Source organism: Gallus gallus, chromosome 2 (genome assembly GCF_016699485.2).
Source record: "Gallus gallus isolate bGalGal1 chromosome 2, bGalGal1.mat.broiler.GRCg7b, whole genome shotgun sequence".
Lineage (NCBI taxonomy): Eukaryota > Metazoa > Chordata > Aves > Galliformes > Phasianidae > Gallus > Gallus gallus.
Genome location: NC_052533.1, coordinates 80,495,395 through 80,522,861, shown reverse-complemented (window position 1 = coordinate 80,522,861; position 27,467 = coordinate 80,495,395). Strand labels below are relative to the sequence as shown.

General features: G+C 41.6%; 1 protein-coding gene across 8 annotated transcripts in view; it reads left to right on the top strand.

Annotated features, from left to right (window-relative positions):
• GRB10 (growth factor receptor bound protein 10) overlaps positions 1–27,467 on the top strand; it is a 141,753-nt gene that overhangs the window by 99,771 nt on the left and 14,515 nt on the right. For all 8 annotated transcript variants that reach the window (XM_025147273.3, XM_015282308.4, XM_046924477.1 and 5 more), the window contains 5 exons: positions 13,162–13,318; positions 18,744–18,859; positions 21,640–21,714; positions 25,200–25,337; positions 25,967–26,077. In XM_025147273.3, coding sequence (XP_025003041.1) covers positions 13,162–13,318; positions 18,744–18,859; positions 21,640–21,714; positions 25,200–25,337; positions 25,967–26,077 — 597 coding nt within the window. The remainder of the gene's footprint in view (positions 1–13,161; positions 13,319–18,743; positions 18,860–21,639; positions 21,715–25,199; positions 25,338–25,966; positions 26,078–27,467) is intronic.

Below are 27,467 nucleotides of genomic sequence, written 5' to 3'. Positions count from 1 at the left end.
TGTATAAATGATTTGGGAAACAAATGTGATCCTTTATGGTCAAATACTTATAGCCCTCAGTAGTCAATACCTTATAGTGACCCCAATTCTGTGAAAGAATGGGTTAGAGGAACAAACAGGAATCTGTGAAACAGGGAGAAAAGGTGTTTGAGAGCCAGTAAGCCTACAGGACAGTTGACAGCAGAAGTTTCTACAGTGGATTTTTAAGGCATTTGGCCACTATTTCAAAAAGTAAATGACCTCTTATTTTCCAGCAGTTTTTGAGACAGGGAAAGCTATCCTTAGCATTTGTTTAGAGTACAGGACCAAATGCAACAAACATAATTTGGTTTTTGAAGGAGAAAATTCCCTAAATAAATTATCTTGACATTGAAGTGTCAAAGTCATTGGAATGATACTGTAAGCTGAATTTGTCCTCTCAAGATGGTTTCCATGCTGAATTCTAGAGTAAAGTTAGGTCCCTGGTCGTTCATCTACTCTGTTCTGTATGCATGGAAAATAATGGTCTTTACAGAGAAGACCAAGCTATTAGGCTTAACGTGGCATTGTATATGGGAGAGTAAATACGTCACAGTCGTCTAGAAGAGGACAGACTTTTCCAATTAGTCTCTAAACACAGTTTTCATAGAGTAGCTTGCATAAATTCATGCACTAGCTATTTTGTTATGTATCAGAGAGTGAAATTATTAGTGTGTATGTTGACAGACCCTCCGCTGATGGAAGTAAAGCAATGAAACTTGGGTTGTTTTCTGTGGGGTTGAGTGCACTGAAAGAAACAGTGCAGAAATCTAGCAAGAAACCTATGAAACCGCTTATAAGTTACACTTTGTGTCTGACCAATGTCTGTTTTGTTCATGGGAGTGCAAGAAACAGTTGAACAGAAATTAGCTTCAGTACAGAGTATTTTTTGTTAATGCTCTGCAGCTAGCCAAAATTTCTGTTTTGTGCAGTGTGTAACCTTGTGCAGTAGGGTGGGAAAACTGTGGAAGAAGCAAATGCTATCTCATTTTTCTGCACTGTACAAGTAGTAAGATGTATTGTTATGCTAAACCACCATTCAAAGACACAGTTTTCTGAAGCTGGAAGAGGCAATGATGTTTTTCCCACAAATGACATTGTCTCCAAATGAGTGAACAAACAGTGATAATTCAGAATTTGATCTATTTGCTAAAGTCAGGATAGATTTGTGTTTGACAATTAGAAATTAGCACAGTAGCTGTTTTAATGGACGCTTTGAAATAAAATAGTCGTCAAATGTGTACAGCTATGTAATTAAAAATCAACATGATGATTGAGCTGAAGTGGTAGATGTTTTAAGTTGAAGTCTATAGAATAAAATTGCTAGTTTACATAAATGGAGAGCAACAGTAACAGTACACTCCAAAGAAAACAGAATTTGGTTAAGTATTCAAGTTCATATCAAAAACAACCTATTGTGAAAAGAAAAAAAAAAAAAAAGAAGCAAAATGCTACTTTCATTCGTATATGTTTATTTATTTAGAGAATAAAGTTTTGAGTGAAAAAGAATACTAAATGTAGAATGTCAAGAATCCTAAACTGGGATGTTTACTTATCTTCTATGTTGATGTAAGTTGTACTTTGGCAATTTAAGCCTCACTGCCTTAAAGTTTCTCTTACATATGCAATGTGCTCAGAATGGTTTTTGTTGGATGGAAATGAAATTAACTCACTCAGAAACTTCAGGATCGGAAAGATGTCCAAAGGTTGATCTACCTTCTGCCAGTCAACCTGGAAAAAAAAGAAAATGAGCTTGTGAAAGGCAAAATAAATTTGTCATCAGTGCTCTTAGTTTCTACACAGGTAATTTCAAGATGGTTTCAATGACCCAGATTTTTCTCAACATAATTTGTAAAGAGGACCTATGATGAAAATGTGAAGCCATCAAAAGGCTTTGAAAATTGTTGTTTCTGTCAGGATGGAAATAAAGTTACTGATGGCTTTTCGTTGCAGATTTTTTTCACTTCTTAATGATTGTGGAGGGGGAAGAACAAAGAGGGCTTGAACATAATGACTTATATTATCTGTAAAATATAAAAATACAGAGTAAAATCTCTTGCTGTTGTCTCAGTCTTGCGAATGGTTGGTTTCTCTGCCATCAGTTACAGTTACTGTAATATGGGCATTGTTCTAAGATTTCCCATTTAATACCATGCAGAATTGGTTTCTAGGGAGTGTCTATTGTCTTAAAGAAAAGATTCACCCAATATTTGTTATTTTTCTCTGGGGATCTTTTTCATATTCATTTGCCTATGCTAAACAAAGAAACTAGGCGTGTGAGCTATTTGAATATAAATGTCTTTCTAATGCAGCTAATTATTTTAAATGTTTAATGGAAGTCTCATGAAAATTGTTGGTTAAGCTTTTCAATTAGAGAGAAGACTCATTGATTGCATTTGCGCAAGATGTTTAATTGAGTGGACAACACAGAATAAATGCATTTGGAATTTGTCTCAGATTATCTAATTTTAAGGAGATGTCTGTAGGGAGTAGAAAGCTTTATTTCCCATCAGCTTCAAAGATAAGATGGCTTAATTGGAAGCTGAGTGTTTTAACAGCTTCAGAGCAGCAGCCGCTTCCATGTAAAATAATCTGAGGCAGATGTTGAATGAAGAAGTGGCATTTTCTTTCATGCAAGATCTGGCATCAAATCTCTTAGCATTATGTTATCTAGTTCTATATCAGGAAGCTTTTTTTTTTTTTTATTGTGACACTGGTTTCAGCATGCTGCCTTGTATTTAGACTTAAATAGTTACTCATTGGCCTTTGATGAATGGACTTTCAAGTGTTTCTGTACCACTCTGAACCACTACAGCATGACTCAGCACAAAGAGAAACACGGGACTCCTTCTGAACACCAGGCTGCACTTCTGTGCTGTGCAGGTGACTGAGCACCAGCATGGGCTCACCCAGAGAGGCTGTGCATTCTCCTCTTTGGAGGTCTCCAAAAGTCCCCTGGGTATGGGCCTGGGCACCTTGTTCTGGGTTTCTCTGGAGGAGTCATTCTGTGATTGTTCTTAGGCTTTTATAACAAAAAGCAGGGGTGAAAGATATGATGGTTTTGAAATGTATCACCTTGCTGTTATGTCCTAATGTTAGGGTTTGGAATGGTGACTTAATAGTGGCCTTTATCGTCATTTATGAATACCAAGTTATGAATACTGATTACACTGAAAAGAGTAATCTTTTTACTTAGCACACATCAAGTGCCTCATGTATGGCTGCATTATCAATGCGATCCACTTAATCATCTTGCGAGAATTCTGTTAAAGTTTACTGTATTGGTGAGGGATTTCTGTGCTGTATATTTGAGTCTCACTTGACTATCAGTGAGAATGAAATTGAGCAATGATACTGAATGTGTAATCAAAGACCAGCAAAACCAGAGAGGAACCAGTGGTCTGGTGTATAAATGCTGGGAATCTGGACCAAAGCACTTAGCAGATCTGTTCTCAGAGGAAGGGGGAAGCTGCTGCTGCTCAGGGTCTGTTCCATGGCCATAGGTGCTTTCATGCAGCTCACGTGCAGGTCTGCCGAAGGTCTTAGCCGTTGTAGCTTTAGCAAAGTAATCTTTTTTTGAAAAGTTAGAATGAAAGCTGCAGACTTCCAGCCTACTGTTACGATATGTGATGAGCTAGCTGCTTTGCCGTTGCTCCAGGAAGGCATGCTTGGAAACCTCAGTACACCTGGGTGATAAGGGAAAGTTGCTGGGGGACGCTGCCATGAGTACGATTGCACAGAGGGCCGTTTAGTTGCCTTTGCTTTGCAGCTTTTGGTAAAAACTAGCTGAATCTTTTCAGTTCCTAATAGGCTGTATTCAGATACTGAGCTCTTCATTTCTATAATGTCATGTATTGCTTGTTCGGCATCTTTTTAATTAGTGACATTTTATTTAGCCCAAATTAAATATGCCAGATGTAGCTGATTTAGTGGCTAACAATGATGAGCGAGGGGAGGGAGGAAGAGCTAACGTTATATAGCCTTCTGTTCTCAAGGAAGTTTTTTATTTCTAGTTCCACCAGACAAGTTGGAGTGGTAACCATGGCAGCAGGGAATTTGTCCCTGGGAGCTCGGCAAAGGGTTGGCTTGTGTGGGTTTTTTTGTTGTTGTTTTTTTTTTGTTTGCAGTGCTCCCACTAGGAGGAAGGGGGCTATAGATGGGCCTGGAGTGAGCCCTTCGGAGGGACCTCGGGACAGATGCACGGAGATGAGTGGTATGAAGCCTCCCAGAACTGTCTGTGAGTCAGTCCCGCCAGTACAGCAGTGGGACGGCCTAAGGGGAGATGTCAGAGTGTCTTGCTGACGTCTCTCTCTGCACTGGGTGCTTTGACAAAAGGCAGCTAGACATTTATTAATCAATCTCTCAGATGCTTGTGTTTGTTCTTCCTCCAGTTGGGTTGGAAGGAAGTGAGATTTGCATGGGGTTTGCTGCATTCAAGAGAAAATTTTGAGTTTAGTCATGATGACATATCCCCAGATTTTACATCAGTCCTGGAAACTTTCAATATATCATTCTTGAATTTGTGGAAAGCTATTGTTTTGCTCCAGTGTCTAAATTTACTACAAATTAAACAGTGGAGTGAGCAGTTTTATGGAGCAGTGTCCGATGAAAGCAATTGTTGAAAATGAGAATTGTACGTTTACCGGGGAGAGGATGATATAAGCCCTCTTCTCCCATTGACGCAACCTTTCTCAGGCTCTTATCTGTAAGGGGTTCATTCTGCTCACACAATTGATGCATACGTAGTTGCACAAAAATACCATCTGAATGTGAGCAGCTTTGGAGGATGCATTATTGTGTGCGACAAACCAACCTATAAAACATCCTGAATGCTGAAGGTAGCAACAATCAGCCAGTGCTCATAGCTCAAAGTTGCCAGTAGTGTGGAAGACAGCGAGGAAGGAGTTGATGGCCAGGCATCAGTGGTGCTTTGCCTGCTGCCCCAGCTGAGCTGATTGCAAAGCACCCTGCTCTTGTTTGAGCAGGACAGACTTAGCCCTCTTAGGAGAATCTATTGTGGGTTTCAGCTGAGGCTATCAATGCACAGAAAACTTCTGTTTCCAAGGTACGCTGGAGCTCTTAGCTTTTTCAGCATGCAGGGGCCATTACCCGTGACTGTCATAGTCACATAGTACTTCAGGTCAACGCTGTTAAGTAGTCATTGCTACTTGTGTGCCCAGAGGTTTTGTCAACCCTTCACTAGGAGTCTTTCTACAGTTCTTGCCTTTTTTCCTTTAGCTGGCGTTACCTTTTTCACTGCCCTAAGTTGTTGTCATCTTCATGTTTTCAAGCTCACAGACTTAAACAGTTTCAATTTCTGTTTTGGTTTCCAGCCTCTCCCTCTCTCCTTGCAGCTGAGTTGTAGCTTCCTGAACTGAGACACCAGCATCATTTCATTTGGATGTGGAGAGTAGTAAAGTGACTCCTGGAAAGACAGATAATTGCTTGTTGTAATTCAGTACACCTCTGTACTTGTTGTGAAAACTCTTCTTTATCCCGGTACTGTTAACTCTGGCAAGAACTGTTGGATTCAGGATCTGGGGCTTCAGCTTAGGACTTGGCTTGATTATTTTTTTAGTTTCTGTTAGCCCCCAGAGCTGCAGAAAAACCTTGGGAACTCTACAGCTGCCTGTACTAGGAAACAGGCTGAGATGCCCTTTGTTTCTCTGCTTTTTGTTTTTTTTTCTTGGAAGGAGGGAGTAGAAAGGGTGGGAGTGGAGGGGAGGAATCACAGAATCATAGAATGGACTGGGTTGAAAAGGACCACAAAGATCACCTAGTTTCAACCCCCCTGCTGTGTGCAGGGTCACCAACCACTAGACCAGGCTGTCCAGAGATATACAGGACAGGGAAGAGGCCTTCGTCTTCTTCTGTATTGCATTTGTAGTTTCTGACCATCTCTACATCTTCTGGGTCTCAAAAATATGGTACTTGCTTACATTTCTTTGTTACCAGTCTATGTAAATTGAACTGCAGTTGTTCAAGGCCTACTTGTTCTTAAAATAATGTATTTGTTTTGTCATGTCCGGACATTCTCATTATAGCTTATTTGGCATCCTCCGTGGATGTTGGATTGGGTTTTATTTCTGCTACTGTGTCTACCACAGTGTTCTTACTATACTACGTAACAGGGAGCTACCCTGAAGATCTTCCTGTGCACTAAAAATGAATGTGTTTTCTAATACTCATCTTCGGTTTCCAGAGGCATCTTAGAAAGTGGCTTCTGGTTTCTTTACCAACCTTAAGAGACTGGAGATTGAGGACTGGAGCTGAGTCTGATTGTATGTACAGCTCTTCATGTTGTTCCTGTGCTCTGCTCTGTAAGCTCCCTGCTCCTTTTTCCTCAGACAAGCCTGAAAGGAAAAGGGGATTTTGCAGGCTGCCCATGTGGAAGTTGTTCTTGGACTGCAGTAGGTCGTAGTGAGAAGCTGAATGTTCATTGCCAGACTATACTGAGGTGGCTCTTTGGCTCAGAGCGTGGCCAGGGCCTCAGCTGCTGTTGCTGCAGTGTCCAACTGGGAAGGAAGCAGCGGTCCAAGCCGACGGGGCCTGCACCATTTTTCTGAATCCTATGGAAGGCTGCTCCCTGGAGCCTTGTTACGCTGCCTGCCAAGCTTCAAATTAATGTGGTTCTTGTGGTCAAAAGCCTGTATAGCGAGGAAGATGTGGTAATAATTGCTTTTCTAAAGAGTAATTTATAATGACAAAACAATTTTAAATACTTGGTAACTAGCTTGGTTACTTAAGAATTTTAATCAAGAAATTATTGTGTTTTTTTATATTACCCTTTCTAGAATTGTTAGGGACTTAAATTGCGTTTGCAAGAACTTTTTTACTAAACCTTTCTCTTGAAGCAAACTCGGGCAATAAATAATGCATTCTGTAAGCACAGCTGAGGAAGATTGCAAACTATCTAGGGATAAATTGCACAGGGAAGTATATAGCAGATAAAGGTTAATGCCAGCAACACCACTTAATATCTTCATTACATAATCAAAGGAGTGTAACAGTATAACTATCTTTTTTACTTACATAAAGGATCTAGAAACTAGAAAGCATTTTTGCATGAAAAGCAATTGCAGTTGGGAGGAGTAGTGCAGGGCGAAGAGAACTCATTTGCAGGCTGATGATCAGAAGTAATGGTAAGTGCTGGGTGGGGGAGGGCACAGGCAAAGAGGAAAGTGCAGTGTGTTGGTGCTGTGACCACCAGTCTGGGCCTCAAATCAGGACTGGGTGAGTTGGTGGATGGGGTGCCTTCCCCCCTCTACAGCCGGTAACTTTTTCAAAGCCTGTCTGAATTCTTTCCTCGGTTTTCTCACCTCCAGTATCCTGCAGATACCCAGAAGCTTCAGCAAAATTCATAAGGGCCTATTGTTATTCTGTTGCAAGGATTGAAAATTAGTCTTTCTCCTTTCTTTTACCTGTAAATTACCAGAGGCAAAGGAGGAATCGAGTGGGAAGACAGAAAAATGTCAAATAGGTCAAATGACTTAACTGAGCGTGTGAGCATTAAACCAAAGTGGGAAAGAGAGAAATAGCTTTAGAAGATACTGACAGAAAATCAGTGTGTTGTCTGTATGTAGGCATGTAGCACTTAAATCCGCGTTCTGCTATTTATTTGTAAAATATGGAAATTACAGGGTAGCAACTTGCAGTTTCCAAACCTTCAGCCTTCAAATATGTTGAGTACATGCTGGAATAAATCTTTTGTTGCACAGGCAGTGCGTATGTCGTGAAAATGTGCACGGTGCATTTTCTTCTTTAAAGCACATGGCGCAGTTCACACCTTTGCACGTAAACAGCTGAGATTTTTGAAGCTCTTGGCACAATTACGGTGCAAGCCTAGGCTTATACAGGGGGCATTAGAACCTGAAGTTTTGAGAAGATGGAAACTGTAAGAATAGGTTTTGTCAGGTGTGTCTGTAAGAAATGGCCATTTTCACACGTGGTTTTGAATGAGGAGAAAGCTTTGGTTTGTTTTCACTGTGTTCTGGTTTTAAACTTTAATCGGACACCAAATGTTCTCATCCTGTGAGTTCTTTTAAATGTGCCTGGTGTATATGCAACATCACACACCGGATAATTTTTTTTTAAGCTCAAATGTCAACAATTGCAGTCTGTAGTGATGCCAGTCGTGTAGGGAGACGTGTTTGCTTGATTAGTCACCAAGGCCTGAATCCAGCCCGTATAGCTTAAGGCATCCAACTGAGGTCCCAAGATAGGAGCCTGGTTTCTCTCTGTGGTGAGCAGAGACAAATGCCTTTATCATGTGCTTTAGCTCTTAAGTTACCCTGTCTCTGTCCCCGAGCTTGAAGAGGAATTTAACTCTCTAAAATTACCTGGGGTGAATCTGGGCCGGAGTGTTTGTACATGAGCAGTTCTGAAGCGCTGGCATACAAATTTAGATTCTTACTCGAATGGAGTGTTAATCCCGCCATGTCCTTCTCTGCCCATCTTGCTGTGGTTCCCAAAACCTGTCTGGCTGCCATGACCCTCAGAAATTTGATGGCTTTAATATCAGTGTTTGATGACTGCTGATCATGTGACAATTCACCTTCATGTCAAGTTGTTCTTTTGGCTCTTGGAAATGGATATAAAATTTGATACCCCAGCAAAGAGGGACGGAACAGGGGTTTTATAACATTGACAAGTCTTTTTTTTTTTTCCCTTTGCTTTTGATTGCTACTCTGGAAATGAAAGTCAAAGAGTAAGATCTTGATCTTACAACAATTGTTCTCCTTTGTTGTTCATAGGCTGCTAAATGTGTACCTAAATATAGTATATGCCAGATGAGAGAGTTAATGTTGCTATGAGAACCTTAACCTCAGCATTTCCTAGGGTTTTATGTTTGTATGCGGAGAGCAAAAAAGCAGTGATCAAATAACTCACTTTTTTTTTTTTTTTTTTAATAAGTGCTGTCTAATGACTTGTATACAAGTGGTCCTATCTGCAAATTATTGCTATCACTGCTGCAGTTTGTTTGAAGGGCTTTCTTTCCCGCAGGAGCTGTGCAACAAAGGAGGCAAGAAGAGCCACAAGGTTGACCTATATATTTATTTCATTGCAGCGCTTGAAATTCCGTCACTTCACAAAGCTGCCTCAGTGCTGCTGGGCACTGAGGGGGGGGACTGGGTGATACTCCAGGGCTGGGACTGGTTGAGCTGCTTGCTTTGCAGGTGTGCGCAGAGCGTGCTTAGGGGCTTTTCTTCACCGAAGGTTACAGCTCCAGAAAGCAAGCCCCGACTACCTTTCTGTTACAATTGAGCTAGGCAATTAGCAGTTCAAGGGTAACGTGCGTGCAAAGCTGCAGTCTTCAGCAGCTTTGGGTTGACCAAAAGTTTCCCTGCACTTCCAGCAACTTTGATTCTACTCTTGTAAGCCTGTGAATGCAGAGAGCTCTCAGAAAAATGACCACATCGAAACGGTGCAATCTTGGTGTACCCGCCTGTGACATGAGTGCCATCAGGAGTAAGTCACTCTTTCTGCTTGTACAAGATACATGCATTTCAGTTCACTTTTCTTTTTTATTAATATCGTTGGTGGTATGCTTCTCAAGTCTGAACAAACAAGTGAAATTTGAGGAAGAATATCGAAACTTGCTGCAATGATGTTGAGTTTGTGTGGCTTTTGGTACAACGGAAAGCTGAAATGACTCTTCAGTTTATTTTAATGGCTTCCTGTGATGTTTGGCTGTTACAAAGGAAAACTTGTGAAGAACTAACATACAGAAGCCTTTTCTCTGCTAAGTTGCCGTCAGATGGTCTCTCATCGTCAGTGCTCTCTCCTTAGAGTCAGCTGAGAGTCAGAGCCCAGGACAGCAGAGGTTGGTTGGCACTGGCATCAATTGCACTGTAATCTGTTTCAGACTGTACAATACAAAAGCTGATCCATTTGCTCCAAAGATTGTCAGCATAGTTTCTCTTCAAAGCCTGAGGGTTTTTTGTTTTTTTGTTTTGTTTTGTTTTGTTTTTATAATTGTATACGCTTTTAAGTTTTCTTTTGCACAAAAAGGAAAGAAAATAGCACAAATATAAAAGTGGAGAAGGAGGAGGAAAGTAATGTGATCGTGACACAACTGGGTTTACTTCTTTGTCCTCTCTCCTAGTGCTGTTTGCATTACTTGATGCACGCAAAATGCTCCGCTTGGTACTACGGGGTTGAGGAGCTGAGGCTGGGAGATGAAATAACCATGAGGGCACTCCTGATACACAACCCATTATATGGAACTAGCGAAGTGGTGAATATTAATGTTCTTTTAAATTTTTAATTTTTAAGTCTTTGTCTTTAAAAAAAAAAAAAAGAAAAGAAAGCTGGAGGGAAGAATTCCTCTCAGAACAATGGTGCAGTCTGTTATCTGCTCCTCTGCGCTGTAAAGCACTGAATGTTCAGCCAATATAGTGCTCTGGTTGGCTTAGCATTCTTAACCTTAATTTTGAATAGAAGGTGCCTTGTGCTGCTGACGTAATTGGGGCCTTTTGTAAATCACTGTTGCAGGCAGTGCTGTTGCATCTCACTGCATTTCTCTGAGGGATGCAGGGCGAAAGTGTCAGGCTAACTTTCTGAACCCCACTGCAGGCTAAGTGATTTCATTATTGCAGTGCTTTTTTTTCAGAATGAGCTCTGCTTCATTTTTCTTTGTAGATACTAAGTTCCAAGTAAATTTTGCACGTGAAATAATACTTCTGATGGAAGAAGTTTGAATGGGGAACCCTTCATGTTTTTAAGTGGTAAAAAAAACAAGCGGGGGGGGGGATGATAGGGAGTGTGTGAGGGTTGGATTGAGCCAACTCACTTCAAGACCCCTCTGCTAGTGAAATATTGTTATCTGCCTCTTTCGTTGCTGGAAGGGTCAGGAAGTTTTGAGCCGAATCCTTACTGTGAGTCAGTGCCTCTGCTGTGGCTGTAGGTCGTGCTCCACAGCACTCTGCAGGGCAAGGCATCCTCTTACACTTTGCATCAGCCTCTCTGGGACCTTGGCGGTCTCGCCTCTGCAGAGGGATGGGGTTTCACCTCGCTCCTCTCTCTTGTCCTCTGTTGTAAGGTTCAGCTCAGGCCGTTCCATCTGCTGCTGATGGAGTCTTTTATATCCCTGATGTCAGTGGCAATACGCGGCCTTGTGCTGTCCTTGATGGCAAACACAGCACTATTAATAGTCAGTGATGTTAACTTCTTAATTCCTGCATGCAGCTTGTCCCTTGGCTTTAAAGGCACCATGACGGAGCACCACTGTGACCAGCCGTGGCCACAAGCGTGGTAGGGTTTTTGACACAGCTCTGCTGGTGTCTGTGCAGTGAGATGCCACTGTGCTTCCCCCAGAGCTGATGTCAGGCCGCAAGCAGGGCGAGGAGGGACGGGTAGGAGCAGGAGGAAGCACAACCTGAGTGGGTGTGAAAGGCAGTGACAGGTTTCTTCCATTGGCCATGCCCCTCCAAGTCTTGCCATTCGTAGGAGCAGGGTGGTTGTACAGCTTACTCTGGTCTGAGAGAGGCACCCTTGATAGAAGAGCTTTCCTCCTCCCTGGAACCGGTCAGCAGCGGGCACTGAGTGTGGCCTCACTCCCCCAGGCCCAGCGAGGCCTAGTGAGGAGCTGCTTGGGCTGCCTGTGAGGGACAGCACCCACTGGTGTCCCTGCAGAAAGCAGGAGGGAATTCTTTTCACTTGCATCATTCCTTTAAAGCTGATTGCGACGGGAACGTAGTCAATAAAGAAATTGAATTAAATGGGTATTATCGCCTCCTCTTTCCCCGCTCAAAAGCAAACTCGAGCACCAACTTTCCGTCTCGCTCGCTGTTGTGTTTGCGGTTTGCCGGCCCGATCAGAGCGCTCTTTTTTAAAGACAACTTTTTGCTGGCCGGGCTGACTCCTCCCTCCGGGCTGCAGCGGCTGTGGGGCTTCCCCTCCCTGGAACTTTTCGGGCTGCCGGAGGGGTGCCCGCAGGCCGGCGGGCGCGAAAGTGGGTTTCCTTTGTAAGTTTTTTGGTGTTGTTGTATGGGGGGGGTGGGGGGGGCGGGAATAATTTGGAAGTCTGATAGTGTGTGGGAAACGATTACATCAGTCGGAGGGAGGGCTAGGATTGGTCTGCGCGGTGTGGTTTGATTCACTACCGCAAAGGTTGCGTGTAACCCTTTGAGCGGAGCTCGGCGGGGCCGCTTCACTCCGCAGCCCGGGCAGGGAGGCGACAGGTGCGGAGCGGGCAGGGCCCGGCCCGGCCCCGAGGCCGGCAGCAGAGCAAACTCTCTGCCAAGAGGCGATCGCTGTTTAAAATGCCATCTTGTTCTTCCGACTGCTGCCTCTTACGTGCTGCTGAGGTAAGATTTTCCGTCTCGGATTACCCTCCGGGTTTTTGTTAGGTTTGTCTTCTCTGGCCAGAATGCGGCGTTGGAAGCGGGGAGTTCCTCTCCAGCGTCAAGCTGCGGGTTGGTGGGGGACATAATTCCACAGCAAGTGTGTCTGTGTCGTGTCTGAGCAGAACAATGCCAAGAGGAGAGCATCCATGTAATCCTGGAGGTGGGGAGAAGGTTCCTGACTTGCTCTTTCTCTCTTTTATTATCTGGGATGTGTGGGTCAGGCAGGTTTGGTTCCGAAGTACTCGGAATCCGGGATGGAGAAGTCGGGAAGGGAGAGCACTGCCTGTGCTGAGCCGCGCGTGGCACTTCCCCGGCACGGCGGCCCAAACTTAGTGGGGCTCCACGAGCCATTTTATCCCCAGGGTCCCGGCCTGCCGCTCCGCCAGCATCCGGAGGCCTCCAACTGCACCGACGGGAGAACAGCGGGTGCCCACCACATCTACCTTCCTGCACCCCAGTACCCTGCAGGAGCGCTCACTCCCTTCGTTCTGTTTCACATTTGCTTTCCTCGCACAGCCTGATAAAGAACCTGCTGCCGGCTTGTTCCTGTCTATGTGGTCCTATTAACGCTGCTTCATCTTTGTCTGGTGCAGGGAGGCACTGGGGGAGGGGCAGGAGGCCAAGGCCTCACCACCAGTGCTGCCCAGTGCCACTCAGTGCCACACACCCACCCGACGTGCCCCTGCTGCCGCACCCCAAGCCCAGGCACGATGAGGACTCACTCCGTCCGGCGGCGGCCGTGCGGTTTCCCTCTTTCCAGAGCTGCTGATCTGTAAGTGTACCCTTTATGTTGCAGGATGTAAAAGTCTTTAGTGAAGATGGAACGAGCAAAGTGGTCGAGATTCTAGCAGACATGACAGCCAGGGACCTCTGCCAGCTGCTGGTTTACAAAAGTCATTGTGTGGATGATAACAGCTGGACTCTAGTGGAGCATCACCCTCACCTAGGATTAGGTAGGGAATGGTTAAAGGGGTGGCGTGGTTACCTGGGGACATGACGTGTGGTTCGTGTGAATGCGCTTTCAGCTGGATCGCTTCCTTTCTGCTGCTTTTATTTGTGACGTTAGCTGAAGCCGCATACGTGCTTTTTGTGTATTGCAATTTGTTGTGTTAAGCCTTTCTCTTGTTTCCCATCTTATATTTTTATTTTAAAAAATAACAGTAACCGTCTAATCCTCACACTAGAGCTCTGTTGCTACCTTGCTGTGTCTGAAGCTATTGCACATAAACAGCTTAGGCAAATTAAGCCTGATCCATGGAGCGCTGGTCCTGTGAACAGCTCAGCTCAGCTCATCACCAGCCGGAGCCCTGGACGAGCACACTCGGTTTCACATGCCCACAGCAGTGCTTATGAAAGCTGGAGCAGGGGTGGGGGGGAGCAGGGGGCGGCCAAACTTGGCCTGGGGAGGGAAAAGCGACGGCACCACTGGGCACACGGGCAGTCCCTGGACCAGCGGTGGCATCTGCTCCCCAGGCAGCATTCTTTACCTGACTGGAATTAAGGTGTCATGGTTACAGTTCCAAGAAGGCAGCAAGAAGAAAAACTGTGGGGAGTTAAATAACACCGCAAAGCAGTTTAATTACAGTACCCGAAAGGATCTTGTGTTATTCAGTCTTTGCTTTTCCTGTTATTTTGTGGCTCTGGTGAGTTGTGTGGCTCTGATGCACAGCACGCAACTGCATATCGCTCAGATGTGCTGCCTGTAATTCTGCCATAGGATAACGCTTTAAAAAAGTGTAGCATTTGGAGTATTAGTCGATATGCTTAATGGTGAGCCTTCTTCTAGAAAATAAAGGAAGACAAACTGTAAGCTGCAGTCAACAGCACTAGGACTGTGACTGCTGTCTGTAGCTAATAGAGTTCTTTAGTTCTAAAAACACAATTCAGAATCCTTATGAATAAAAAAGAATTTGCCGGAAACGTAGTGCCCTACGTTGGCATTGCTAAACACAGAATCACTCTCCACAGAATAGCACTCGAAAAAAAAAAGAAGAAAAAAAAAGAGGAATCGTAGGATATTCTGATTATTCAGGGATTTTAATTGAGTATCTCTCCTAATATATAAATCTGTGAAAAAAATTAATAGGAAGCGTTTGTATGTGGCTGTGGTATACTTTCAGTTTTGAGGACATAGGATGAGGTGAAGAATTAAGGTATAAATTACAGAATCTTTATGTCCTTTCCTTCATGTGCCATATGCACACTTGTAACAGCCTTTACAAATGTTGAGTTTTATCAATGCTCATTAAACTACCAGGCTCCCTTTTGCTATATTCCCTTTCCCATCATTGCTGATTACCAAGGTATTGTGTAAACAGAAGCCTTCTCCTTTGTAACCAACATCCTTCTCCTGCCAGATTCATTCAATGATGCCACAATTCAGTGTTTGTGACATCACAATAGCTTCCATGGTGACTAATTGTGCTGTCAAACTCTGGTGTGTGACATCTCTGAATGAAACGGGCAGGAGGCTGATTAGGAAATCAAAAGCTTCTGTTTACACACAAATAACTTGGTAATTAACAATGATGGGAAAAGAGCAAGATACTTATCAGCTGCATTTATATACATTAGAGCCTGCCTGTCTCGGGGCTCTCTCTCTCAGCAGAGCACAAAGGCAGTCCCACAGAAGTAGGGGTGTAGGCAATGACGCCAACAGCCACCAGACTTTGTCCCCAGGCTCCATAGCTGAAGGCTACGCAAAGCAGCGCATTGTTTGAGGGCATAAGGCTAACGTTTCAAGTGTCAAAAAGACATGATACAGATTTTATATGTTTAGTGTTTGAAGGGATGTGGGCAGAGAAGGGGATAAAAATTCATCTTTTGGGGACCAAAGCATTCATTGCGACACGCTCAATGAGCTTCTAATGCCAGCTTCTAGGCATTCACCCTCTCGTGGTTGCAGTTTTGAGTTCTGCTATGTGGCTGCATACTTCCAGGTTCTCGGTGACCTAAGTGCCTCCCTATGTATGTCAAATACTGTGAGATTAAGGTACTACTCCCCTCACCTCAGGTGAAGATACCAGTAGCTGCCCGAAGTTCCATATTTTTCCCACTAAAATTAAGATTGCTTGTAGCACATCTGACGTAGCAGAAGTATGAAGCAATGAACAATAGAAACTTAGCAGTGTGGAAAGAAGAATGTTTTCAGAGCAGAGAGAATCCTGTGTTTCTATAGAAGATGTATTGAGATATCTTTGCTGACTTGATGCTGTAGGTGGCAATCCAGAAGCCCACCAGAAGAAGCAAATTCCTTTCATTTAACATCTTTTTTCTTGGGCTTGCCTAACATTGGTTTCAAAAGAGTTCTGTTTGCAGAACCAGTTCATCTTTTAACACTGGGCAGACTGAGGACAAGAGTAAATCTTCAACGCTACTGCGTAGTTATCACTATGGTGATCTTCTAGGTCCCAGTTTTTAAGGAGCCTTCCTCTAACTGGTTACTTTCCACGCATACTCAATTGTCTTCCAAACAACATGCATGCTTGCAAATAGCAGCTATTGGATAGCACAGATTATTTTTGCTTTCACTGGAGGCAATGGTGGCAATCTATCATGAGACTCGCTTAGATTTGACGTGTGTAAATGATTGCTGCTGCACTTTGCCACTAGTATCTAAAATGCTTTGTGGTCGAGATGTGAGCAGTGTGAAACTTGATCATGTTATTTCATTTGTATTTGGAAATAAATCTAACCTCATCTTAAAATGTGCTGTTCTCCTAGTGCTGCTCCATTGTTAACTATCATTAATTTAGGAAGAAGATGAAATATTTGTGTTAGAAATTAATAGAAGCAATAATGCAGAGTTTCATGTATATATTTTTTGTTTACACGTGTATTGAATTTGATTTGCCTTAATGTGAACAAATTAAAAGTGTAACCCACACTGCTTGCTAAAATACAAACACAGGGTGGGCCATTTCACACTAATTATGGGACATGCCTGTGTGTTGTTCAGTATGGAATCTGACTAATTTTCCCACCTTGTGTCAGTTCCACACTTCTGTATATGTTTAGTTGGTAATACAGGGCAGTTTGGAGGAAAAAAGAAGTATGTTCTGTCCCTCCAGCACCTGTGTAGAGGAGACTGAGTTGATCCTACCTGATAAACAAAGAGAGATTTCTGGTCACTTTTGCTGCAATGACACTTGAAGACAAACTGACCTATTAAACTTAACAGGCTGACATCTGTGCTTCTGGTTTTGTAGAAGAAAGCTCAAAGCAGGGCTAAAGTTTAGTTGCTGGCATGTCAAGTGGCATTCCATACCACTTGCACTAACCAAGTACAAATTGCCCAGGACTTTCCAAGTGTTCAGCCATAATGGAATAGTAGCAAACCAACCAAGACTAGCTTTCTTTTACACACTTGGGCTACGAACTGCTGCACCTTTTCTTCAGGATGGCTTTCACACCATCAAAATGAAAATGTCAGCATTAAATAAACAGAAATATCAACACAAGAGGTCAGAAGGAACTTGATTTGGGGAAGATATACCTCTGTGTCAGTTATATGAAGCATCTAATGCACAATCACTGCTTGTAGTTATGCAAACTAACAATCAGAATGCCGAACGGACAACTGTTCTTCTGTACTGCAGAAGAAAGAAGACATGGTTTGTCCCTGCCTTTAAGCAAGGCTGCAGTGAGTTAGGAAAGCAAAGATCACAACTTTGTGAGGTAACAGAAGCATCCAGCAGTAGAACATGTCTTTCAGGGTTCATACAGTGATGGAGATTACTATCAATATAACTTAGTGAATTTTTGGAGGAGAAAAAAAAAAAAAAAAGAACAACAGAAAGACCCTCCACCTTCAAAATCCCACCATTTTCCTCATGGCATGAAGAGAGGAGATCTGACCTAAGCAGTTTCCTAAAGCCATTACAATAGCAATAAATTAGTGGCAATATTTGAAACTTCACCTGTGAAGCCCCTGGATAATGTGGAGGGATTTAGGTGATGAGGGACTCAGATAGTATAAAATGTCATTAAGTTATATCAGTGGTAGTATTCCAGTGTATATTAGTCAAAAAACTATCCCTAAAAGTACTGTTACAGCTAATGCGTTAGGAAGCAGCTCTTAATGTAAAAACCATCAAATGTGGAAATTTTTCAGTGTTAACTCCTTGAAATGCAATCTGTAGCAAGGCTGGACATCGCAAAAGCGTGGCAAATTCTGAATTCATCAATGAGATGGTGATGACTGACAGTCTAAGTGCAGGTGAAAGACAATGGGATCATTCAGAGGAGTTAAATTTTCAAAGAACTTAACGTTATTATGCCAAGTCAGATCATTCAAGTGACATTCAAGAACGTGCTGCTTTTTGAGATACCAGTTGTTTTATATCCAGAATATTCCCCCAGAGAACCTGGGTGGCTGCCTGGCATTTCTAATTGTGAAAATGCAGGGATGCAGAAATATGAAGTGGGGAAGGGGCTATCCAAACTTTTTTGGTCAGCCAGTCATGTGATTTGGATAGAGCTATGTGAAAGTCATTTTTTGTTTGACCTCACTTCTTATTCCCTATTACATACGAGAGGAAAGTACTGGCTACGAGACTTTTGAAGAACATTACATATTTTCTTAGAAACTTTTGAAGATTTGCCAAGATAATGATTTCATTAAGTAGTGTACACTTAGGCCCGCTGCCTTCTTTTGAGTTACTGCTTTCAGTGAATTGGATTTGTTAAGCTATCTGATCATGCTTTGATGTGTCATTCTTTTGACCAAAGAAGTAGTGGTTATGGGGAGTTACCTTGTAACCAAATGTAGAGCAGAAAATTGCCCTGTCATGTGTACAAAACATTTGTCTCTGTCAGTATTCTTGTAAAGTGGATCCTGTGACCTTTTTCATAATAAACCCCATTGTCTAGCATCTACAATGCAGGCCTGAAGTTCACCTTGAAATGAACTATTTTTATAGAGCGTAGTCAAAGAAGGCACTGTATTTTCCACGATAGTTCAAGACTTAACAGTGGCCTTTTCACAATTTTTTTCCCCTTAAATCTTTCCACGTTTCCAGTTCCACAGCAAATAGAAAACACCGAGGAAGAGATTGGTGTGTATTATTTAAGCTACTGATGGGCAGTGAGACACACAAAAAAATCTTGTTCCTTCTTTTCTCAGGAGCCCATTCTTGTGTAGCCTCAGTATAGGATATTTTTAACAAACTCTGCCATGTAACATTAAACTTTGTAATACTTAAGCCCTGGCTCCTTTAAAGCCTCATGACAGTATGATTTGAAAGCTATAAAATGCTTTGTTAACTTCAATAAAGGTAACGAAATTATGCTAAGTTGCTTTTACTAATATTCTCTGGAAGTTGATTTTGCTGCTTCTTCTAGTTGGTTGTGTGTTAACATTATGTTCTTTTTCCACAGAGAGATGCTTGGAAGATCATGAGCTCATAGTTCAAGTTGAGTCCACAATGGGAAGTGAAAGTAAATTTTTGTTCAGGAAGAATTACGCAAAATATGAATTTTTCAAAAATCCCATGGTGAGTCTTTCTACTTCATTGTTTGCACCATAGAGGAGGATGGGTTGCAGTAACAGGGATGGGCACTGCTAGGTCTGAAATGACCTATTAAAAGAAAGAAAAAAGCACAACAAAACCAAACAAATCTTTCCAAAGAAGTTGTAATCGATGTTTATATTCCTTGCACTCCATTGCCAGCCTAAAAGCCTCAACTGTTTTTTCATGTTCCCAAATATACTTGTTTAAAAATGGCCATTGCCGTGTTGGAGAGTGACCAACACAGAAAAATCTTTATTGATTCGAGAAAAACAAGCAAAAGTGCAGTTTTCTCATTCTTTCCCAAAGTTACTTGATTTGATGCAAGTTGATCAAATGGTATACAGTATTAAATTTTTAATTTCTGAGAGTAGTACTAAAAAAATCTCTTTGTAACCCCTTGTTATGTACAAGGAATTTACAATTTTTCATTATATACGTTGAAAATTGTCTCCCGTATGGCTGTGCTTTATTAGTGTGCTCTGCCTTTGCTACTCATAGAAACTCACCCTCTCCATGCCCTCATGTTTTCTATGTTAGAAAAGTAAGTGCAGTATCATAACTGTATGTAACACTACTCTAATCATGCCCTCAGAATGATGTAATTTTCAACTGTTTGCAGCGTAGTTGCTTATTTGGGAATTGCTTTTCAGATTTTATCTGAACAATTAAGTGGGAACAGGCAAGTGACATGAACCTACGTCAGTTGGTACAACCCATCTAAACAGTTGAAAGGAGACCAATCTAAAGAAGGTTTAGATTAGAACAGAGTTTGTGTCAGTCTGGCATTTCTGGTGCCAGAAGCAAAAAGATACCTGAGGTCACATGAAAACTCATTGCAGAAGTTGTTACAGGTGAGAAATTAATTTCCTTTCTCATGGACAGGCAGGCACAACTGCTGCATCCTCACATATATTCCTCCACACACATTTGTCATTTGTTAGTTCTTGCTTTGTAACTCATGCTTTGATTTACTGCTTGAAACCTTCCTGCACGCAAAATGTTTGTAATTTTGCACTTCTGTTGAACTTCCCATCTGATAACCAATGAACACCTGAGTGTTTTACAGAATGTTTGGTATCGTAAGAGCTAGCACATAGTTTAATGTGGTATGCTTTAATTAATAACAGAGTAGGGGAGTAAGACGCAGAACGCTTGGCATTCAGTCCCAGACTCTTGCAGTCTGAGAATAAATCATTCTTTTGGTTTAAGAATGCAAACGCTTCCTATCCATTGCATTAGCTATTGCCATATGGCACTGTTTCTTCTCAAAGAAGCTGGTAAATGTTAGCTTTCGTAATTCATTGTGCAACCTACCTGGCAGAAGAGTGATTTCTCTTCAGTGCTTCTCTTTGTGCCTTAAAGACTGAAATATATATTGCCTGAAGAGTGGTAATATTTTCAACTAGAACATTTTTGTTGTTATTCAGTCTTGTTGCAGTCATTGTTTTATTTCAGGCATTTCTGCGTGTCTTCATGCTTGAAATAATGTTGAAATATTTCAAGACTGATTTAATGGAATTGTACTGATTTACATGAGCATTTTTAAACATGGTAAAGGAAAAGGAGAACGGGAGGAAAAAAAAATGTAAATCAAGTCATCTGTTTAGCAAGGAGCTGTTTGACTTTTGTGATGTAAAGATTCAGCATGAACGAGATATTGTAAAGAAGGCCTGACAATTAAAATGTCTGCAGAAGCAACTTTTTTTTTATGTTAGGCAATATTTGCTTTGGGATGACTGGATGGGGGAGAAGAGGATAGATGCTTACTTTGACATTATTCAAATGTAGCATGTGAGGCAGGGAATGTGACATCAGTCAGAATTATTGTACATGTCCTTTTTAAGTTTTTAGTATTTCACTTCCTAGAACTCACAGCTGACTGGTCGTTACAAGAAAAAGTATTGGGCTGTGTTACATCATCTTGAAATACAAATAGATATAGGGGCAGGTTTAACAGAAGATGGATTGAAAAGTTTGAAGTCCTGAGTATAAACTCACTGTTGAACAACCAACTGAAAGCATCAACAGTAACACATACGCCTTTTCTCATACTTAAAACCTGTGAATGGCAATTCATGTGGAGTGTTCTGACAGAACTGAGCAGGTTTTAGGTTCAGGCAGATGCAACGCTGAAGAACTGTATTTTGGATAAAAGGAGTGTACTATCAAATGTAAAAGTACTTAATGGAGATTCTGCAGCATTCCCACATGAGATTTCTTGTAATGCATTTTTATCCTGTTTGGCTCTACAAGTTAGAGAAATCCTTTTATTTCTCCTGCTCTGCGTCTTCCATGTGGCAAGTGGTGTTACAGTGAGTTTGTTCACCAGATAGCCTTCCTGGACAGGGAGGTAAACACAGGAATTCAGTGGCAAAATGTGCAATAAAGAAGAGCTGCTGGGTACCCAACCCGCAGGACCACTTTTCCTGTCCCTTCCTAGAAAGCAGAGGCCTTTAGAGAACCAAAAAGCCCTTAGGAGCAGAGAAAGCATTGAGAAAATGAACTTAGGAAATACTGTATACCTGATGTTTAAAAATCCAAATTCTGTCTGCATGGCCACATGACTACAGCTTTGGTGACCAGAAGGGAGGAAAGAATGTCACTTGAAAGCCCTAGTGCTATTTTGTGTGAAAAGAGATCTCCAAGTTGATTTAAGAATGATAGTTTGACAAAATTATGACGGGAACAAAATTTCCCTGATTCTATATAGTATATTTTCAAACATAATGTGACTTAAATTTGTTTTCTCTTCTTGTGTCTAGAATTTCTTTCCAGAGCAAATGGTTGCCTGGTGCCAACAAACAAATGGCAGTATTCCACAGTCACAACTTTTGCAGGTACTGTAAGTTATATGTGTGCACAAGGTTTTGGAACCGTAGGGGAGAGGTTGAGGGAAAGGGGAGGGAGAATTCAAAGGTCTAGAAATGGCTGTGTGGGGAAAGACTGGTTAGTTAGCGTGTACTATTAATGTTGAACCTGACAAAGAACTAACTCATTGGCTTTGAGGTTACAAACGCAAAGTATTTGTAGCTGTATTCATATGTATTTGTTCCATGCTTATTGAGCTTTCTCAGGTAAATGCTCTGTGGGTACCCAGTGGCAGCCACCTCTGTGTATTACTGTCACAAAAGGACTTACTTTCTCTCCTTTTCTAGTGTTTTTGTGCTAGTAGCTGCTGCCCTCCTTGCTGACTTCTGTCGATAGTTCAGATAGAAGTCCTAGGTTATGCTTTGGGTTCCTAATCCTAACACACCAAGAATTTTTTAAAGTACCCAAAGTAAGTGCAGATAGTTACAGAAAACTAGGTGTATTATTTGCAAAGTTATCCCACATAAAGCTTCCCAACCCAAATTACAAGTGTGTGTACCCTGTGCATGTGTGTTGGTAGAGCTCTGTAATCTGTGTGGCAGTGACTCGTATGTACCTTGAGTTTTTACTGGAGTTCTGATGTCACCGTACAGTTTCTTGCTTGCTCACAAAGGAGCTGTGGTGCAGTCAGTTAATCTCTGAGGACAGTGCTGAAGGGCTACCACCCTGGCCTGTAGCTCCTTCACTTAAACCTCACATTTAAGCACGCCATCCTAAACTCTGTAGTCAAATATTTTTCACCGTAAGTCATTTTCTCAAATAGGAGACATGTATCTCACAGGTGTGTTGAGGCCAAATTAAAACACATTGTTAAATAATACCATATTCATCGTGTAAGACAGTGGTGCCTGGAAGACTTGAATAAGATGTACCATGAATAAGATGGGAGAATTATAAAGCAGAAGGCTCAAGTATGTGAAGAAAGTACAAATTACAAATAACTGATTTCTGTCATTTTGCACATGTGCAAATTCACATTGACTACTTGGTAAAATTTAATTTTCCACTCACTTTTGAACTAGTTTGCTCATTTTGACCTCCAACCCCTTTAAAATCTATTAAATACTGGTTCCATTTTCACCAAAAAGAGCTTAATGCATTAGCATGCATTTTGAGCTGGGAAACAACAGGACAGTTCCTGTAATTAAAAATGAAAGTCACGTGCTACAAAGTCAAATGTCCTTGGGTCAACTTTGCACTCGTACTTCTCTAATTAGGACCTTGCTTTTCATGGCGCGCTAAATACTTCTAGAGCAGGAACTTCTCCTTCATGTCGCCACGCAAGTACTTCATGGCCTACTTACTCAGTCTGGGTAATCTGCGGGGACGTGGGCCAGACAGAGAGAAAGCACTGTGAATGTGCAAGCACTCCTTCCATTGCTTTATCTTGTGGTAATCAGGAACCCAAACTGCTAGAAATAGAAGTGCATACACCATGGACTCTTTATCTAGCAGCGTTAAGTGTGGAATCAAGTTTGCTTGTTAGGGTGAGAAGAAGGACTGACTAAAAGAGCAAGAAATTTTTGAAGGGGAAAAACTTTGGAGCCTAGTGCAGCTTCTTAGGCAAAGGAAAACTGTACAACATTGTGAAATCATAGAGTTTGCTTCTGGGAAGGTTCAGTGAGGTGCAGTCCTGGAAAAGCGTTGACTCATGGGGATGGACAGTGCAAGAGAGTTGGGCAGAGAGCATGGATACATTCTCTTTAGTTTGTTGTATAACTGTAAAAATCAGTCTTACTTCAGGCATTTATATTAAACATCCCTTTGTTTTTTTAAAAACATACAGCTATTTTTTCATAATTTTGGTGACCACTGTAATTTGTTGAAGGTAAACTTCCTGCAATCTAATAGTCATTAAGCGTGCATTAATAATGGTGGGATCTGTTTTCTCTGATGTCAGTCTTGCTCAGATATACAAAAATCTTGCATCTTAGGTTACTTTTAGTTTTATCTACCTGGACTATAGTTTACTTGCCTTTGGAGAGAATATTACCTTCCTTTGGTCTCTAATTTTCAAAGCTGAGAAGTAGATTCATAGTACAAATAGCAATACATTTGACTATTCTTTTCTAGTCTGTTAGATAAGATGTTGGGGAGGGGAATGAAAAATGAGTACATTTTAATACATCTAGAAATTCTAACAAAGGGCAGTGGTTTTTGGTTTGTTTTCTGTGAGTTTTGCCCACCGTTGCCTACCAAATAACAACAAAATACAACATTCCAGAGGCATCTCGACCAACGGGTTTTATGAATTTTTTCTTCCTATTACATGAATTTATTAAGAGTTTGGCATTTAAATTACTTACCAAGCTCTCTGTCATTTAAAAATCTATCCCACTGTAGTAAAGGAACAATCCATCAACTGGCTAACCATAGTTAATACTTCCTTCCTCTGACATACGGCAAATCAAATGATTCCATATGTGGTCCCTCTAATTATGCCAAGAACTTAACTTAAATGCTTCTGGATCTGGAGGTGTAGTATCATTGCTGACATTTATTTTACTGCTCTGAGTTTCCATTTGAGTTATATACTCTGTTGTCACAGAATCACAGAATTGCAGGGGTTGGAAAGGGCCTCCGGAAGTGATCGAGTCCAACCCCCGAGGCCTGTCATACCTCTTGTCCTGGGACAGATGCATGTATGATGTATAGGACTTTGGTATGGGAAATCCTGCAATAGGCTGTTCCCACTCTAAAACTTTGGATAAAGTTGCAGATTTTGGCCAACGTTTCCATGTTAGACTGGTTGGCTGAGTCATATGGATGAGACATTATTTTCTTTAAATAAGGAATAAGCTTTCTTTGTGTCCTTTCGGGTCAAGCACAAGTAGAATGAGGATACAGAGAAGGATTTAGTCTTTCAGAGGTTTAAGTATTCACACAGAAAACAGGAAAATGTCAGTACATGAACTTGAATTGATTGCTTTTACAGCATTGTAGAGAAACCTGCTGTATAATAAATACTGAGATTCTGCTTCAGAAACACTCTAATTAAGGCTTCTGCTTCACATCTGCATTCAAACCAGTCCAACTGTAGCTGCCACTGATAGTTGCAGTTCTGTGCCCCTGGCTGTGCAGCCGGATTACCTCCGGTTGAAACTGTGTGGAGACTGTATGTCTCGGCACATTTCATTGATCTGTCAGGACATTAACTATTCTGGGTTGGGGAGGGTTTGAACAGTAGTTCATCGGGCTTTGCATCACTAAGGCTGCTAGTCATGGCACAGAGGAGATGACAGAAAGTTAGCTAGGTAGATGTGATGGGAGGAGAAGGAATGTCCATTTTGGCTGTAAATCAGTTTAAACACGTAGGTCAGTTTAAGCATGTAGTGAAACTATGCCTGAAGTCAGTGAAGTGCCTTGCAATTTGCCTGTCTTTTCTGCAAAGAAAGATGTCAATTTTATGATAAATGTGTAGGATAGTTATCACTTATGTTTTCCTCTCCAACAGAACTTTCTAAACTCCAGTAGCTGTCCTGAAATACAAGGTTTCTTGCATGTGAAAGAGCTGGGTAGGAAATCGTGGAAGAAATTGTATGTGTGTTTGAGAAGATCAGGACTTTATTGTTCTACAAAAGGAACTTCAAAGGTAAGATTAAAAAAGAAGTTGCATACTACTAGCATGTGAAAGGATTTTCTTCTTTTACAGTGGATTTTTTTTTCTGTTTTTTTTTTTTTTTTTTTTTAAATGTCTGCACAAAGTGTTTCCCTTTTTATTGCATAGAAAAGGATAAGCAAACCATGATCAAATGAAAACAAGTCTTGGGCTCTCAGTTTATGACAGTGGCTTTGTAACCTTGTTATATAATGAAACCAACCTAGCGAGACAACAGAATTGTGGTTGGTGAAGTCACCTTAACGAGGTTAGCAAGAAAAATCCTACTCTTCAAACATGTTGTTGATGAATTTATTTTAAATGATACTTCAAAAAATATTTTGCATTATCTCATTTTCAGAGTTTCCAGAAGCAATGAAACAGGCTATGCCATTTTCAGTGTAGTGCATTTGAATAAGTATTTTGTCAACTTCCTCTACAAAGCGCCTTAGGCTAGTAGGCTGGTAATTGCAACATGCAGTGTCCACTTCAGGCTGTCTCAGAGGAGCAGAGTGTTCACATACTGCCCTCTGTTGGATGTTGGTCTTTTGAGATTGCAGTGCTTGCAGCAAGGTGTTCCAGAAGCTTATTCTTACATGTTCTAAAACACATTACTTCTGCAGGAGCCAAGACATTTGCAATTGTTGGCTGACCTAGAAGACAGCAATATCTTCTCATTGATAGCAGGCAAGAAGTTGTACAATGCACCTGCAGAATATGGATTTTGTATAAAGGTAAATCTCACAAAGTTCTTTTGGAATACAAGATGGTGACAGTAGCTCAGAGCCCTGACAGCTAAATGGGATTTGTATGTAAAAGCCTGCAAGTATTTCTGTCAGGAAGACCTGATCTTGAAAGTCTTTTGTTTGGCAGGCGTCCTATGAATCTTGCCATCATTTTATGTGACATTTTTAACACTTTGTCTGTTGCTTCTTTGGATTGGGAAATTTCTGTGCAGGATCAGTTCACTGCTGAAGCATGGTGTGCCTGTGAGGTGGCCTTGGTTCACCTTACACATGAAATCATTTTTTCCTAGTATTCTGATGGAACAGGAAAGTTACTTTGGACAGCGAGCACCAAAACTATGTAGCAACAAGGATCAGACTGTGATCTTGTCTAACTGCACCATAATTATGGGCCAGAGGTTTATTTATTTAATAGGTTTATTTATTTAAAGTGAAAGATTGTCATGGAAGATAGAAATGCAAATAAGCAGTTGCCCTTAAAGATATTAAAACTGTTGTGTTGATGGATAGGATTTTATTTTTTGCAAGAATAACCACATCAGTTCCGAAGAGTTCTTAGCATTTAGGATTGTTATTAATATTGCTTCCTATAGAGATATTCTTTCTCTAGCACTTGCATCTACTTGTACAACTTATTCTTATAGAAGAAGAGTAAGGCATAGCAGCATAAGCTGTCTTTTTCCTGATCGGATTGCATCCAGAGTTGTCCCTTTTATGTACTGCCACTGAAATGTCAGTAAAAAGTACTTCAAAGCTCCATCTCATTTTCTGTCAAGAAAATATGGATGGGAGCTGGTTTTATTGACAGAAATGAAGTCATCTCCTTCCTAGCAACTGTTCTGGAGCTAGACTGTATCAGTTTGACTTAGTAGAGGCTGGCTAAGGATATGTACTGAACTGATGGAAGCAGACATTTGGGAAGGTACTCAGTGGGAAGAGCCCAAGCGCTCTCTCTGCAGGACAGCATCATTGCAATGCAGGCATTTCTGGTCCATTCAGGACAAAGCCTGTCATTCTCTGCAGGTCCTGGACACTTCATTTGTGGTCAGCTTCAGGAGCTGCCACTACCAGCTACTGAGTGCATTAGGTTGGAGAGTTGTGAGGCTTGCAACATGGAGGCCCACATGTGGAGATGATGAGAGTACTGCTCAGGGAGATACATTAAAATCTGAACATAAACAGCAGGAAAAGCTTTAAACTGCAGGACTTCCAGAGTGAGTGATGACTGTATGGGAACGATGGTGGTACAACAAAGAGGGTATGGAAGGGAAGGATCCGGTCTCTGTATCTGATTCTCGAAGGCTTCTGTGTGGCTTAGGATCAGTTACTGAAACTTTGGGTCTCCGAACGAACACAAAACAGGTTCGCTCTTTGTTTC